General features: G+C 49.2%; 1 protein-coding gene across 9 annotated transcripts in view; it reads right to left on the bottom strand.

Annotated features, from left to right (window-relative positions):
• Positions 1-15587, bottom strand: part of WNK2 (WNK lysine deficient protein kinase 2) — a 147000-nt gene that overhangs the window by 80365 nt on the left and 51048 nt on the right. For all 9 annotated transcript variants that reach the window (XM_070795146.1, XM_019966595.2, XM_070795142.1 and 6 more), the window contains exons 6-9: positions 15318-15406; positions 13063-13282; positions 4394-4676; positions 943-1145 (exon numbers count right to left, since the gene is read on the bottom strand). In XM_070795146.1, coding sequence (XP_070651247.1) covers positions 943-1145; positions 4394-4676; positions 13063-13282; positions 15318-15406 — 795 coding nt within the window. The remainder of the gene's footprint in view (positions 1-942; positions 1146-4393; positions 4677-13062; positions 13283-15317; positions 15407-15587) is intronic.

Raw genomic sequence — 15587 nt, 5'->3', positions numbered from 1 at the left:
GACAGGAGGGGAGGGAAGAGACACAGAGGTGGCTGGAAAGGCTGGCACCTGGCACTCAGGGAGCCCCAAAAGGCAGCCACAGTGCGAGAGCACATGATCGAAAGGACACGCAAAAGCGAGGAAGTGAGGGCGCATCTGGGCGCCGCGGTAACCGAGGACCCGGCAGGAGAGGCTCCTCGGGCAGAGGCTCCTAGGCCTGAGGAGCATCTAAATCTCCCTGTGGACCCCTCTCCGCAGCCCAGCTCAAGGGCAACTTCTCTGGGACTGATTGATTGGGGACTGGGAGACAAGCAATTGTTCTGCTTTCTTCGGCATTAGAAAAAAATCAAAATAAAACAATAAATGAAATGTGACTCCCTCATCTAGCAATTTCCATCTCCTCTAACAGCCTTAGGTTTTCCATATCTTACAAATTTTTCCACAGGCATAAGCATGAGGCCCTTTCAATCCCACTTCTGAAATATCACTAAAAACATTTCATATGATTTGGTTATTTCCATACCTCTAACTTTTAACGGCTGTATAATAAGCAGAGGAGAAATGCCGGGAGGTACTTAACACTCTCTCAGTGAAGCTGGACACTGAGACAAAGTCAAAGATCTCAGTGCTATAAATGATGCTTTTCCATCGCCTTTGCAACAGTCAGAAGTAACTTTTCAGGTCCAGCGTATAGGGCAGGACCTCACCAGCTTTATCGCAGCTTTGTATGTACGGGTGTCACTGGGCTCTGTTTTCAGGATTTTCTCATCTAGCAGGTCTTTGAGGGTACATCACAGGCTGCTCCAGCCTGCAGCCCTGCAGTTACCAGCAAGGATGGACCTCCTGCAGGCCCACTTTTGCATGGTTCCGAACTGACAACAGGCCAGCACAGACTGAATGAACCATCACAGACTCTAGGCCGTGTGGACCAGAACATTGGCCAGAAGGGTTGGGCTGACTCACCGTGGCAGGCTGCTGGTAGGCCCCTAGGGAGGGCAGGCTATGTGGCAGGACGGGCCCATCACTCACGCTCACAGGGGGGCTGCACACACACTGGGAGGCGGGTGGTGCTCCGTCTGCCAGCGACCCCAGCACAACACTCTGCTGGCTACTCTGTGAGTCTGAATACACCGTTGAGCCCTGGCCACTGTCGAACGTGCTGTCCGCTGGGGAGGGAGGAAAAAAGCATGGCTCAAAGCAGGCACCTCCAAACTTCACCCCCACAGCACGTCGCACAAGTCCCAGGGAACGCAAACGTGCGACAGCTTGTCCGTGTGTTTTCTTCTGTAAAACAAGACTTGATTGCATTTGCAGATCACAAACGTAATAAATGTGCATCATTTTAAACAATCACCTATACAAAGGCTATAACTGCACCACCCGGAAATGGCCCTGGGAGCCCGTACCCCACACTGCCTGACACCTGTTGGTTCTCACGATGGACTACCACAGATCCCAGATGGGCAACTCACACCATCCTCTGCAGGCAGGCCGGCCACCTCCACCAGCTTACAGATAGGGACCTCACCTGCCACCTGCCCTGGCCCTGAAAGTGGGCGCTTTCAGCTCTTCAAAGGTAGAAGATCGAATGTCCAAGTTAGGAAAAGCTGCAGTCATGTGGAGGAAATAATTACCAGCTGTGTTTTATAGGGGGAGAGGGCCCTGACCACCTCCATTCACCACAGCAAAGAGCCTGAATTAGGAAGACTTAGGTCCAAATCTAACCCCTCAGTTCACAGGCTCAAGTCTAAAGTGGCTGGAAAATGGGGGCTGACAAGGCCTGTGCCCTACAGGGAGGCCATGAGCGGAGGACTCAAAGGCTCTGCAGCCTCCAGAGAGCCTCCCAAGAGGCCAGCCTCACCCAAGGTAAGCCTAGACTGGCCTGTCAAACCCAGCCTGGGTGGAGCTGCCTGTACAAGGTGGCACAGACAGGACCGCCATGGCCCACAGGCTGGTCTCACCAAGACACACCTGGGAGGAGAGGGCACCTGCATGGTCGTGCCAGGCAAGAATGAAGAGCAGAAACCCGTTTGAAGTGGCGTTTTTGTTTTACTGCCTCCGGATTCCAAAAGCTACGTAAACATTAGGATTTGCCATCCATGAACACCAAGCTACTTCTACAGGACGCCTTTCGGTGTGGGTTTTAACTTTCAATTTTCACCTTAAACAAATAAAGTAAAGAGAACGCTTGTTGGCTTTACAACAAAATAATTTTTCCCGAGAGCTGAGCAGAACTTATTTTGACCCAGGAAGACTTACGAATGGTGAGGTTTGATTGTGAAAAACCAATGAAACACGTGGCTCTGATTTCTGATGAGGGGGCCAGCAGTCATCGTTACTTAGAGAGAGAGAGAGAGACAGAAACAGAGGCCAGGTGTGTGCATATGCTAAATGGGGAGTGTGGGCCATGAAAGAAAGATGAGACAGAGAAAGTGCACGAGAGTGAACGCGACCAATTTCAAGTAGGGTGATTTTAACCATATAAGTGACATTTTACATTTCTAAGTGAATGTGTTTATTTGTATAATAAAAATTACTTTAAAAAATCATTTCTAAGCTATTGAAAACTTGTGTTCTCACAGTCATTGACGCTGGCTTGAGCTTGATCTGGACTGTGGTGGGTAGCTTACAGAACGCACAGTGGGAAGTTATCTGATACTCGCTGCACCTTCTGATATATGAAAGCCTGTGTGCCCATCTTGCTACCTAAGACCAGGTCCTCTACAGTGGTGTGTGTGCTGCTTGGTGTCCCCACTAGTTGATCTTTATGAAGCCAGAGTGGTCCAGCCGACCACAGGCACTGCGGCCAGAGGGACAGCTGAGCACAGGCTTTCTGCTCTGACCCAGAGCAAGGTGCAGAAGAGCATGCGCAGGACGCTGGACTGTGGATTACAGGGAGACACGGTGCGTGTGCACGCTCCACGTGCGTGTGTCCAGAGGCTGTCTGGAAGGTGTAATCTCTGGAAGTGAAAGTTAAAAGACATTTAACATCAGTGACCTCCAGGGAAGAAAATTAACTGGCTTGTACTGTATATCCTCTTGGATTTTCTAAATTGTATACAATGTGACTATATTATCTACTTTAAAAAAAAAGATTGGGTTGGCCATAAACTTTGGGCTTTTCTGTGTGATGTCTTGGAAAAACCCAAGCAAACCTTTAGGCCAACCCAATACAATAAATGGGTAAAGATGTTTTTGAAAACTACGGCCATGACATGAAGCACATTCTTCATTCTTAGGAAGCGGATCCGTGTGCAGACACAACATCCACTATAAACTCATCTGTCGATTCGTGTCTGTGCAGCAGGTCAAGCCTGTATCATGACATCTTACCACAGCACAGCCTATTCTAGGTCCCAGACTGTATCCCTGCAAAGTTTAACAAAAGAAGATTTCTTAATTCCTGTCCTAAAAATTGTCCAACCAAAAATTATGTTCTCAAAGTATGTAGTGGTATGCCAGGTGTGGAAAGCTTTTTCCTACAAAAAGTTTATACTTGTGAATTAATTTTTTGGTTTATCAGAAAATGTAGTAATGATGTAACAACTCTATCCTCCAAAGCAAACTTGAGCAGGGAGGAGACAAGTAGACAGTTGGCAACTTGTCTTAAAGTGATGGCCAGCAGCTGGTTTGAATTTAAACAGCCTACTTTGAAGAACGTTTAGCTATTCTACTGATAAAGAAAGGATGTAACTATTAAATAAACAGACTATTTTGGTCTTTCCACACAAAAACACCTAAAATAGTGACCTGGAAGGGCGGCTCAGCTCTCCATGCTTATTCACAGAACAGACAGAAAAGGCTACATCCTCCATCCATGGCTCACAGCTGAATTTTGAAGATACTGAGGTAAAGGCAGAATTTCTACTCAGACTTAAAGACGACACTGGATTCTCCCTTCCAGTGGTCTGAGATGAAGCCAGGTATAAAGTAATTCTCACCAATCCATCGGTGACATTCCCTGGGAAACACTAAAGGGCACAAGAAGGGAGGTAACCTTGGGGACGGATAATCCAAGCAGGAAAACTCACAACCAAGACCACAGCACGACTGGAGGCTGTAGCCACTGGCAGCCTCAGAACCACAGCACGTGGCTCCGATGCCTCCACCGGTCAGGGAATCCAGGGTGGAGGTATGGCCCTCAGGTGCCCTGTGAGGCTGGGCTGAGAGCCTCCAGAGGGGATAAGTAGCTGAACTGAGTCAGCTCCAGCCCCGATGGCTCAGTTCTGAGTCTGCCCTGGGAAGCCAGACTTCAGGGAGCCTCTGGTCACAGATCTCTTTGCCACATGGGGATGCCTCCCAGGGGAATTCCTCCCTGGAGAAATGCTTGCCCACACCGATCATTCATACCCACAGGTGGGTTAGAGGGACGGGTGGTGCAGGGGGAGGGGGCTCCTGGAGAGGCAGCACTCACAGGCCAGGGAGGTGGCGCTGGCCGGCAGCGCAGGGGTGAGGAGGTGCTGGTCGGCCTCGGGCTCCTCGGACTCTGGCAGCCCGGCCTGTGAGTGGTAGGTCACCTGGACCTGCAGGGGCGTGGGTGGGCCCCTGGCCTTGTCAGGGCTGCCGAGGTCCCGCTGCTCCTGGGGCTGCAGCGCTGGCCAGATCCTCTTTCGCCGCCACTGGATCAATGCCACACGGTCACGGATGGACTTGGCCACAATCTTCACGTCACTCTCATGGAAAAATCCTGACTCAATCTGCAAAGGAAATCTCCATGTCATTACTGGGACCAGCTCCAGCTGCACACCCCACTTCCAGGGGACCCTGCCATCTGCACGGCTACCTCCTGCCTGAGGAGTCTCTGCCCTAGGTCCCCTCCCAGGGTCCCTCACCCTCATAACCACGTTTACCAATCATCCCTGTCATGGACACTCTCCTCATCCCGGAAGTGAACGTCCTCCCACCACTGACTGTAGATCCACGGGGAGACTGACCATCTAAACCTACAATAATCCAGCTCCTGGGTCTATGGCAACACAGCCGATGCTCGTAACCACGGGCCAGGTGTGTGAGGGGAAGGGCGATCCCAATCTGCCTCTGGCAGGGCCAGAACACAGGGCAGACTCCCACCGGCTGGGCCCCAGGGCTTTCCTGGAGCCCCTCCCTCAGGCTGGCCAAGGACAGGAAGGAGGTCCAGGCTGCATCTGTGTGCTCAGGGACAGGTACAAGGAGCCTCAGCCGACACTGTCCTCAGTGTCATCCTGGGCACTCTCCAAGAAACCACGGAGGCTGGAGAAAAGAGGTACATTTAGTAACAAGAGACCAAGAAGGTGTGTACCCATGCCTAGCAAAACTCTGAACCCAATTCACCCAACAGAGCATTTGAGAGCATCTGTAAAGGAGTCAACAATCTCAAGGAAACATCACGGTGCCCTCTGAGAATACCTGTGGCAAAACCAGGAAACAGCGGCAGCCAGGCTCCTCCCCATCACTATGGGATTCCCCACGTGAAAAGAGAAAACAAAAAAACAGAGCCTGTGGCGCTGGGTGGGAATGGTGTGAACTCACAGTTTTCAAAGTACAATAGACACAAACACACCAGATGTAGATGTGAGCACATACAACACACGGTGTAGTGCCTGCTTCTGAACCACCCACGGAGTGGGCCGGGGGCAATGACAGCCAAGTGGAGCCCGGCTGCCGTGACAGTGCAGGGCTCCCCATGAGACGGCAGGTTCAGGCTTGCGGGGAAAGGGATGGGGAGTCGGACATCTCGCTGTGCCTGAAATCGAGGACATGCTGGGAAGACGACAGACAGCAGGACAACACGGAAGCCAGCGTCCAAGGCCTCCTACTGGCTGAATCTGGGGCACTCTGAGCACTAAAATAAAGTGACACCATGATGGTTTGAAGGACATGTCCACAAACGCACACAGGAGAAACAAAACTGATCTGTGGGGGCAGAAGTGCTCGGTTTGCTGCCAATATGAGGTTACACAATGGACTGCCACATACATGCAGCTTGTCTCTCTGCCTCTCAGCCCTCTCGGCCTCTGTCTCTCTGTGCCGCTCTGTCTCTGTGTCCGTCTTTCTCTTTCTCCATCTGTCTCTCTGCCTCTGTCTCTCTCTCTCTCTCGGTCTGTTTCTCCCTTTATTTCTTTCCCTCCTGTGGATCACTCTCCCGTGAAGCCACTCTTGCCATGAGGCATCACTAGACAGCTCCAGACCCTTGGTGGGCAGGGCTGCTCTTGGGATTCTGACAGCTGAGGCAGCTGTGAGCAAAGTCCCCATGTGTGGGAAACAGACACGAATATATTCAGGGTGCTCAGACGGTAAAGAATCTACCTGCAGTGCAGGAGACCCGGGTTCGATCCCTGGATTGGGAAGATCCCCTGGAGAAGGAAATGGCAACCCACTCCAGCATCCTTGCCTGGAAAATCTCACAGAGGAGCCTGATGGGCTGCAGTCCATGGGGTCGCAAAGAGTCGGGCACAACTGAGCGACAAACACTAACTAAAGTCATCTGGAACAGACCTGTCCTGCATTTGCCACTTCCCTCTAAGTTTGTGATTACTTCAAAAGACTCCTGTCAGAAGACAACTCCATTGGACAGAATGAACTGTGCAGACGTCCACCCTGAGGCTCCCACCAGGCTCAGCCCAGGACGGCGGAGGTGCAAGCAGGGCTGTGCCCACAGCCGGGACTCGCTGAAGAGGCCGAGAAGTTTCCGCGCCCACCCTCAGTGCTACCCGCATGGCCGACCTGACCAGAGGCCGCTGAAAAGAAGGCATCCCACAGACGCACCTGCCTTCCATTTCTATTTTCTGCCCATGACCCATTTTTCCTTACGTCTCCATTTTCACAGTCACCACCCAGTGATCCTCTCCAAAGTGTTCCTTCTATTTTTTCCCAATCAGGAGAGAATTTGGCCACACTGGGGCATCCTGTTATCTGGAGGCTGTGAAGGTGGAAGGGCTGGTACCACTGACAAAAGAGCCCTGGGCTAGGCTCCAAGCCCCCTCCCCTCCCACCCTTGGGGGTCTACATAAGGGGTCACTTCCAGATCAAAGCCAGCCCAGGTCCCTAAAGAACTCACCCTTCTCTCAGCCATGGGGGCATCTTTGTTCTGATCCACATCCACGTGGGCCACCTCACTGCATCCTCTACCCACCCCCAGCGCCCCCTGCCTCCCCTGCTCCCCACAGGACCTGCTGGAAGTTGACAGTAGAGGGAGAAGAGAAAGCTATCCCATCGGCCTCCTCCCACCCCCAGTAGCCTCAGGAAGGCAGCCTCATCATCTTCAAAACTTAACGCTCGCTAACCTCAGGTGTTAACAACAGGGCAGCCCAGAAAGGGGACCAGGTCCTAAAACTGTGTTGGGTTAAAGCTATCAGCAAGTGACCACCCAGCAGAGCTGCCAGGAGGCTGTGAGCTCTGGAAGTCTCCCCAGCTCAGGCTGTCTCCAGGGATAGCCCACGAAAGGCTCAGGCAGCTACCATAAGGACCCCAGGGAGGAGAGCCTCAGACCCCAGTTTTAGGTCTGGTATTTACAGATGGGTGCGGAGGGTAGGGGAGGGAAAGGGAAGGAAGGGGAGTTAGACCCTCACCAAGGGCTGCAGCACTAGCACTGACCTACAAGGCCCAGCCAGGAGACAGGAGTTGCAACCAGTAACAACTGGGGCATTTACACAAGAGGAAGACCCCACTGTGCAAATGCAGCCATGTTCAGCTCATCACAGGTATCCAGGGCTCTGGGTTCATTCTGTTTCTTAACAGAGTGCTGGGTATATGATGGTTTTTATTATTCCTTAACTGAACACAATGATGTGCCGCCCTCTGCACGGATGCCATACAGCATGGAGGGTGTGCCCATGAAAAAGTGCTTTTAAAGAAAACACATGAGAGGAAATGGGGAGAAGCCGGGCTCAAAGCCTGTGCTGTGAACTCTCAGAGACACCTTCTGCCCATGAGTCCAGGCAGGTGCTAGAGACTTGGTAAAGACAGGGCCACAGCTATAGGCACAGGCATGTACCCAAGGGCCTGGGGGCCATAGGCATTCTCTATGTTGAGCCATACGAGGGATGAGTCCTCTCAGGAAGGTAGGCAGGTCCTGGGAAGGGATCCAGGCCACGTTTGGGCACCGCGGTCCTGTAACTGAAGAGTGTCCAGAACAAACCAAGAATGGAGCCAGAGCTGCAGGACGTACCTGGCGTAGCTGAGACACAGATGGCTCCAGCTGTCTGGGTCCCAGGTGCCTCCAGGACATGCCACCACGTGAATCTGTGTCCCCTGCCATTCTCATACCACTGCTATGTAGTGTTCACAGGGGAATGAGAATGCTGTTCATCACCTGTGCTTTCTGAGGTGCCTGCACGTTGACAGACACCAGCCCTCAAGGCCGTCCAGGGACCTACCTCATCTCTAAGCAGGGCTGTCCCAGCCCCCGGCCTGCCTCCCCTGCTCTTAACACCAGGACAGCTAGAGCTGCAGGCCAGGTACTCCCAATCTCCATGGTCCCTCCAGGATGCTCGCCAAATGCAACTCACCCTCATGAATCTCAGCTCACAGGATACCAGCCTACACATGACCTTGATCGCTACTTATGTCTATGCTTTAAACCTCAGCAGAAAACATGGAGGGACCAACGTCACAGTATGGGGGGAAAAAAAGGTCCTGAATTCATAGGACTGATGGGCTGGTAACTCTTTTTTTTTTTTTTTTTTTTAACTTTTTTAATGTGGAATCTAAAATATAATTAATCTATTGATATATATAAAACAGAATAGACTCACAGACATGAAAAACAAACTATGGTTACCAAAGGAGAAAGGGAGGGGGAGGGGCAAATTAGGTCTAGGGATTAACAAACTACTATACTAAAATAGATAAGCTGGTAATTAACTTAAAGCAACTCTCAGCAAATATGCAGCAATTCAACAGCACTATGCAAGGTCATAGAAAGATACTCTGGGAAGCCATGGAGCTAAATAATTCTATTAAATCCGATTATAGCAGAGGTGTCTGTTTCTAAGTCCAGGAATGTGACCAGCAGCTGGGAAGGAGTCCTGACACGGGCACCATGCCATCAGCAGGACGTCATACCCTCCACACATGCCAGCAGAGGCACAGGCTGCTGTCAAGGGCAGGGCAGGGTCCTGGGTGGCCATGCACCTCCCACTCCTGTCATGCACCAACCTGCTGCAACCCCCAAACCAAGCTCCACGGACCCCTCACCTGACATGTGCCCAGTCCCCCAAGGTCCCCTTGGTTTATGACTCCCACACCTTACATGGCATGGCCAGCCTCAGCTTCCTCATCTGACCAGAGTTCCATGGTACAGTGGTCAGCACAGGCTGGTCCCAAAGATATGCTGCCCACAAGAGCCTGTGCAGGCAGTCTCCCCTCTACCTCTTGTAGCCCACCTTCCAGGGCCATACCAGGGTCCTTCCCTACCAAATTACCAGTGGCCTTATTAACACTGAACAAAATAGAACAACACAAACTAGAACTAGAACAAAATAATTTTTACAATTTGTATGGAACCACAAAAGACCCCAAATAGCCAAAATAATCTTCAGAAAGAAGAACAGTTAGAGGAATCATTCTCCCTGACTTGTGACTACACTACAAAGCTACAATTATCAAAATAGTATGGTACTGGCATGAAAACAGAAATATAGACCAATGGAATAAGACAGAAAGCCCCCAAATAAACCCATACACTTATGGTCAATTAATCTACCCGCCAAAGAGGCAGGAATATACATTGGACAAAAGACAATATGTGGTACTGGGAAAACTGGACAGCTACATGTAAAAGGATGAAATTAGAACATCCTCTAACATCACATACAAAAATAAACTCAAAATGAATTGAAGACTTCAGTGTAAGACTAGATACTATAAAATTAGAGGAAAATACAGGAAGAACTCTCTTTGACAAAAAATTGCAGTAATATTTTTTTGGATCTGTCTTCTAGAATAATGAAAACAAAGGCAAAAATAAACAGGACCTAATTAAGTTTAAAAGTCTTTGATGCAGGATACAGGAAGCTCGGGGATGGTGCACTGGGATGACCCAGAGGGATGGTATGGGGAGGGAAGTGGGAGGGGGGTTCAGGATGGGGAACACGTGTACACCCGTGGCGGATGCATGTTGATGTATGGCAAAATCAATACAATATTGTAAAGTAAAAAAAAATAATAATAATAATAATAAAAAAATTTTTAAATAAAAGTCTTTGCATAGCAAAGGAAACTATAAACAAAACAAAAAAAAACCTACAGAATGAAGTAAAACATTTGCAAATGATGCAACTGAAAACAGATTAATTTCCAAAATATGCAAACAGTTGATATAGCTTCCCGGTCTCCCTCCCTCCCTCTCTCTCTCTCTCTCTCTCTCTCTCTCTCTCTCTATATATATATATATATATATATATAACCAGAACATATATATATATATATGTTCTAATATATGGGAAGGTTCTGGGAAGGGGTCCAGGCCACGTTTGGGCACCGCTGTCCTATAACTGAAGAGTGTCTGGAACAAACGAAGAATGGAGCCAGAGCTGCAGGACGTACCTGGCGTAGCTGAGACACAGATGGCTCCAGCTGTCTGGGTCCCAGGTGCCTCCAGGACATGCCACCACGTGAATCTGTGTCCCCTGCCATTCTCATACCACCGCTATGTAGTGTTCACAGGGGAATGAGAATGCTGTTCATCACCTGTGCTTTCTGAGGTGCCTGCACGTTGACAGACACCAGCCCTCAAGGCCATCCAGGGACCTACCTCATCTCCAACCAAGCAGGGCTGTCCAGCCCTCGGCCTGCCTCCCCTCCTCTTAACACCGGAACAGTATATATATATATGTTCTATATATATATATATAGAGAGAGAGAGAGAGAGACAGAGAGAGAGAGAGGGGGAAGCTATGTGAACTGTTTGCATGTTTTGGAAATTATATAAATATATATATATATAAAGCCAAATTTTCACTGGAAGGACTGATGCTGAAGCTGAAACTTCAATACTTTCGCCACCTGATGTGAAGAACTGACTCACTGGAAAAGACCCTGATGCTAGGAAAGATTGAAGGCAGGAGGAGAAGGGGACGACAGAGGATGAGATGGTTGGATGGCATCATCGACTCAATGGATGTGAGTTTGAGTAAACTCCGAGAGTTGGTGATGGACAGGGAAGCCTGGCATGCTGCAGTCCATGAAGTCATAAAGAGTTGGACACGACTGAGTGCCTGAACTGAACTGATATATATATATATAAATATATATATATATATAAAGCCCAATCAAAAAAATGCACAGAAGACCTAACTGACACCTGTCCAAAGAAGACATACAGATGGCTAGCAGGTACAGGAAAAGATGCTCAACACTGATAATTATTCAAGAATGGCAAATCAAAACTACAATGAGGTATCCCCTCACACTTGTCAGAATGGTCATCTTCAAAAGTCTACAAATAACAAATGTTGGCAAGAATGTGGAGAAAAGGGAACCCTCCTACACTGTTGGGGGGAATGTAAATTGATGCAGCAAGTTTGGAGAACAGTATGGAGGTTGCTTAAGAAATAGAGTTACAACGTGATCCAGCAATCCCACTCCTAGGTATATAACTAGAAAAGACAAAAACTCTATTTTGAAAAAAATACATGCGCCCCAGTGTTCACAGCGCACTATTTACAATAGCCAAGACATGGAAACAACCTAAATGTCCATGGACAGGTGAATGGACAAAGAAGATGTGATATTGTATACATAAAGGAACATTACTTAAATAAAAGGAATACTGAAGTGAAGGTGAAAGTCACTCAGTCATGTCCAACTCTTTGTGACCCCATGGACTATACAGTCATTGGAATTGGAGTGGGTAGCCTTTCCTTTCTCCAGAGATTCATCCCAACCCAGGAATCAAACTGGGGTCTCCTGTACTACAGGTGGATTCTTTACCAACTGAGCCACCAGGGAATATTACTCAGTCATAAAAAAAGAATGACATGATGTCAATTGCAGCAACATAGACGGACCGAGAGATTATCATACTAAGTGAAGTAAAGACAGATATAAATATCATATAACATCACTAATATGTGGAATCTTAAAAAATGATACAAATGAACTTACTCACAAAACAGAAATAGACTCACAGACACAGAAAACAAATTTGCAGTCACCAAAGAGTAATGGAGGGGACGGATAAATTAGGAGTTTGGGATTAACAGATACACACTACTATACACAAAACAGGTAAACAATAGGACCTACTACATAGCACAGAAAAGTATATTCAATATGTTGTAAAAACCTATATTAAAAATCTAAAAAAGAATATATATACACATATACATAAAAATACATAAACATATATAACTGAATCACTTCGCTGTATACCTGAACATTGTAAATCAACTATATTTCTATTTTTAAAAATACATTTTATTGATAAAAAAAAAAACCTACTGGGGTTCAGGGAATCCACTTGTAAAGAAAACATCAGCCATACCTTTGTGACTTACTGCATTTCTGAAAGATGTGCTATTTTCCATGACATTATTTTTTTAAAAAGAGAAAAAAAAGGACCTGCACTTTTGTGGTTATGACAGGTGCAGCCAAGTACTCACTCTACTGCAATAAGCATGTAGATTTTTACTTTTGCTCAGATTTTCTAGTAAAAGTTAGTGTCTAATTTATTTCTCTTCTTTCCCCCTGTGATATGAAGCATCTCTATACTTCTACACTCGCCAGGCTTTTCAGACCACAGTGCCCCTCAGAAACAAAGTCAAATAAAGATCAAAACTCAAAGGCCTACATCTGCACAAAGTTAGCAAGAATCTGGTCAAAACAGGGCTCTTCCTAACATGCGAAAGTCCCCAGGGACATCTCTGCACTGGTCCACAATATCCTCTCACTGCACCATTTCCAAGGTGATATCCTACTGTGCAGCACTGTGATTCTGACCTGCGTTGTCCTTCACAGCTGCACTCAACAAATGGGGATCCTTGTTCCCAAAACTGCACACCCACTGAGGGACCATGCTCCTTTTCTGACGTCATTCTAATCTTGTGGAAACCACACACTTGCAAGGCATGCACCCAGATTTGCCAAGAAACAAGCACACATTACCATTTCCTGTGCCACGTCTTCTGGCGTCTCCCTCTCCAGGTCGAAGGTGAACTCTATGGCCCCGCTGTCCTTGGGCTTGCCCTTCAGTTTCTTAGGGTCCTCAACCCAGAGCCGCAGGGCAATGGCAGACTTCCTGCCATGGTCCTCCTCGGCCAGCTCCACCCTCACACCTGTGTCCTCCGCGAAGAAGGCGTGGCTGAGCAGGTCCTTGATCTCATACCTGGGAAGGAGGCAGCTGTCAGGCCGGGCACAGGCACACTAGCTGAGAGGGCCCTGTACCTGCCCAGCTCCCCCTGGAAAGTCCTCTGACCATACCACTCACTGGGCATTTCTGCCCCTAAGGGCAGCCCAAAACAGTACCTCTGCATTCCCTAACTCTCAGGGGAAGAGGAAAAATCTGCTACTTGAACACATCTAACTACATCCTACATAAGACCTTTTTTTTCTCTCATTATAAAAGAAACCTCCATTATTAGGAGATGTGGGTAATTCAGAAAAGAATTTGTAAATCAGGCTCTGCATTGTCCAGACAAAGCCTGCTGAGATGCTGGGGAGCTCTCATAGGATCCGTGGATCCAGGTGAAACTGAACTGGACCTGGACAAGGCAAGCCCCAAACTCCCCAGTTCTCTACCCGAGGGACCCTGGCCTCCAAGAGGCAGGGATAATTTTGGAGGTTCCCAAGGACAGGAAGCAGGGGTAGGGTGGCGTGCTGCCCTGCTAACCACTCTGCTGCCCAAATCCACATCCCTAAATGCTTGCCCAGTTTCTGATCTCTGGCACAAACAGATCCCAGTGCTGTCCAGGGCCTGGCTTCCTCCCAGCTTCCTGTCTGTGGTCACCGTGGGCTTTGAGATCCAGTGGCCCATCACCGATTCTACTGAGGGCAACACATCCCACAGGCAGTGGAACCATGCCACCTGGATAGCTCCATGCATGAAAAGGGGAGAGTAGGGTGAACAACCCTCACACAGGCTGACAAATGCCTGTGGGGACCCTGGGGAAGCCCAGAAGTTAGGGCCCCTAGGGATACAGAGGGCACAGTCCCTGGGAGCTCTGTCCTGGTCTGGGAGGTGGTTTCTGTACTTTTCTGAAGTGAGCTATAGTTCACAGTTTTTTAGTATTTTCTCTTTAAGGAACAAAACATGATAATGTGCAGGGGGCAAAAGAGAAGACTCAGGAGATCAGGACAGGTCTGAGAGATCAGGACAGGCCCCTACACAAAAGATGACAGAAAGGACAGTGGTCAGTGTTGGGCACAGTAACATGAGGGAAGAGGCATGAGCTGGCTGTGCAAGGACAGAGAGGGGATATGAGGGGGTGCTGCTGCTGCTGCTAAGTCGCTTCAGTCAAGTCTGACTCTGTGCGACCCTATGGACAGCAGCCCTCCAGGCTCCTCTGTCCCTGGGATTCTCAAGGCAAGAATACTGGAGTGGGTTGCCATGAGGAAGAGGTATTAAGGGGAGACACAGAGGAATGGGGAAGGTGGGGAATGGGCAGGATAAGAGGGCAGGGGAGGAGGAAGCGGGGGGAGGGAGATGGGAGGAAGGAGGAGGAATAGAGGGTTGATGGGAGGGAAGGAAGGAAGGTAAGAAGGAGTAGGGAAGAGAGAGTAAGGAGGGAGAAAACAAAGGAGAGACAGAGGGAGGAAGGAGCAAAGAGGAGGGAGAGGGAGGGAAAGAGGAAAGACGGGGTGGGCGGGGAGGAAAGAAGGAAGGAAGGAGGAAGGCTCAGAACACATACCCAGCTGAGGAAGGAAGGGCCTTGATCTGAGGAGGCAGCTGGTCTGGGGGCATCTGGAGGGCTCTAACTTGAATGTGGGACTTTGAAATGGGTCAGACAACAGGTGCATGAAAGACATAGCCTGGAGTTGAGAGAGCGGGGCAGGATGAGGCTCGATGGGAACCCTGGCATGGGGGTGTCCTCCAGACCAGGGGGAGGGATAGGCTTGCCAGGGACAACACAGAAAAAAAGCAACAAGGGCAGAATGAGGCCCCAGTAGCCCCCACACTCCAGGCTGGGTGGGCAAGAAGCAGCCAGTAAAGGGGATGGGGACTCTAGGACAGTACCCAGAGCCAGGGAGCGTGTTCCAGGCAGCAGAAGTCAGGCAGGGGCTTCCCTCCAACTGCCCAGTGGGCTTGTTGGGACCCAGTATGCCTGTGGCCTGAAGTGGCCTGTCTCTGAACTCTCGCCTTCTCTTGGGATGTGATTTCAGGCAGAGCAACAGCCCAGATCCAGCGCTGCCTGGGAACTCACCTTTCCTCCTTGTTTTTGCAGATACACTCCCCAATAATCTCCTTGATTTCAGGATCGTGCACTTTCTCAAAGCTGGCTGGCTTGATGCCCTGAAGATGACATGAGCAGAGTCACCTGACATCGAATTAGGATCTGTTTCTTGCTCATTTCACACTCACCCCAGTAGAAGAGAAAATGGGAAGTGCAAGAGGCTTGTTTGGGGTTGGAGGGCAGGGGCATCATTTCATTCTAAGGCCCCACTGAAGGGTTACTGGGAGTAGTGAGGTCTGA

Source organism: Bos indicus, chromosome 8, assembly GCF_029378745.1.
Source record: "Bos indicus isolate NIAB-ARS_2022 breed Sahiwal x Tharparkar chromosome 8, NIAB-ARS_B.indTharparkar_mat_pri_1.0, whole genome shotgun sequence".
Taxonomy (NCBI): domain Eukaryota; kingdom Metazoa; phylum Chordata; class Mammalia; order Artiodactyla; family Bovidae; genus Bos; species Bos indicus.
Note: the sequence above shows the minus strand (reverse complement) of the source record. Positions and strands in the feature narration are given on the sequence as shown.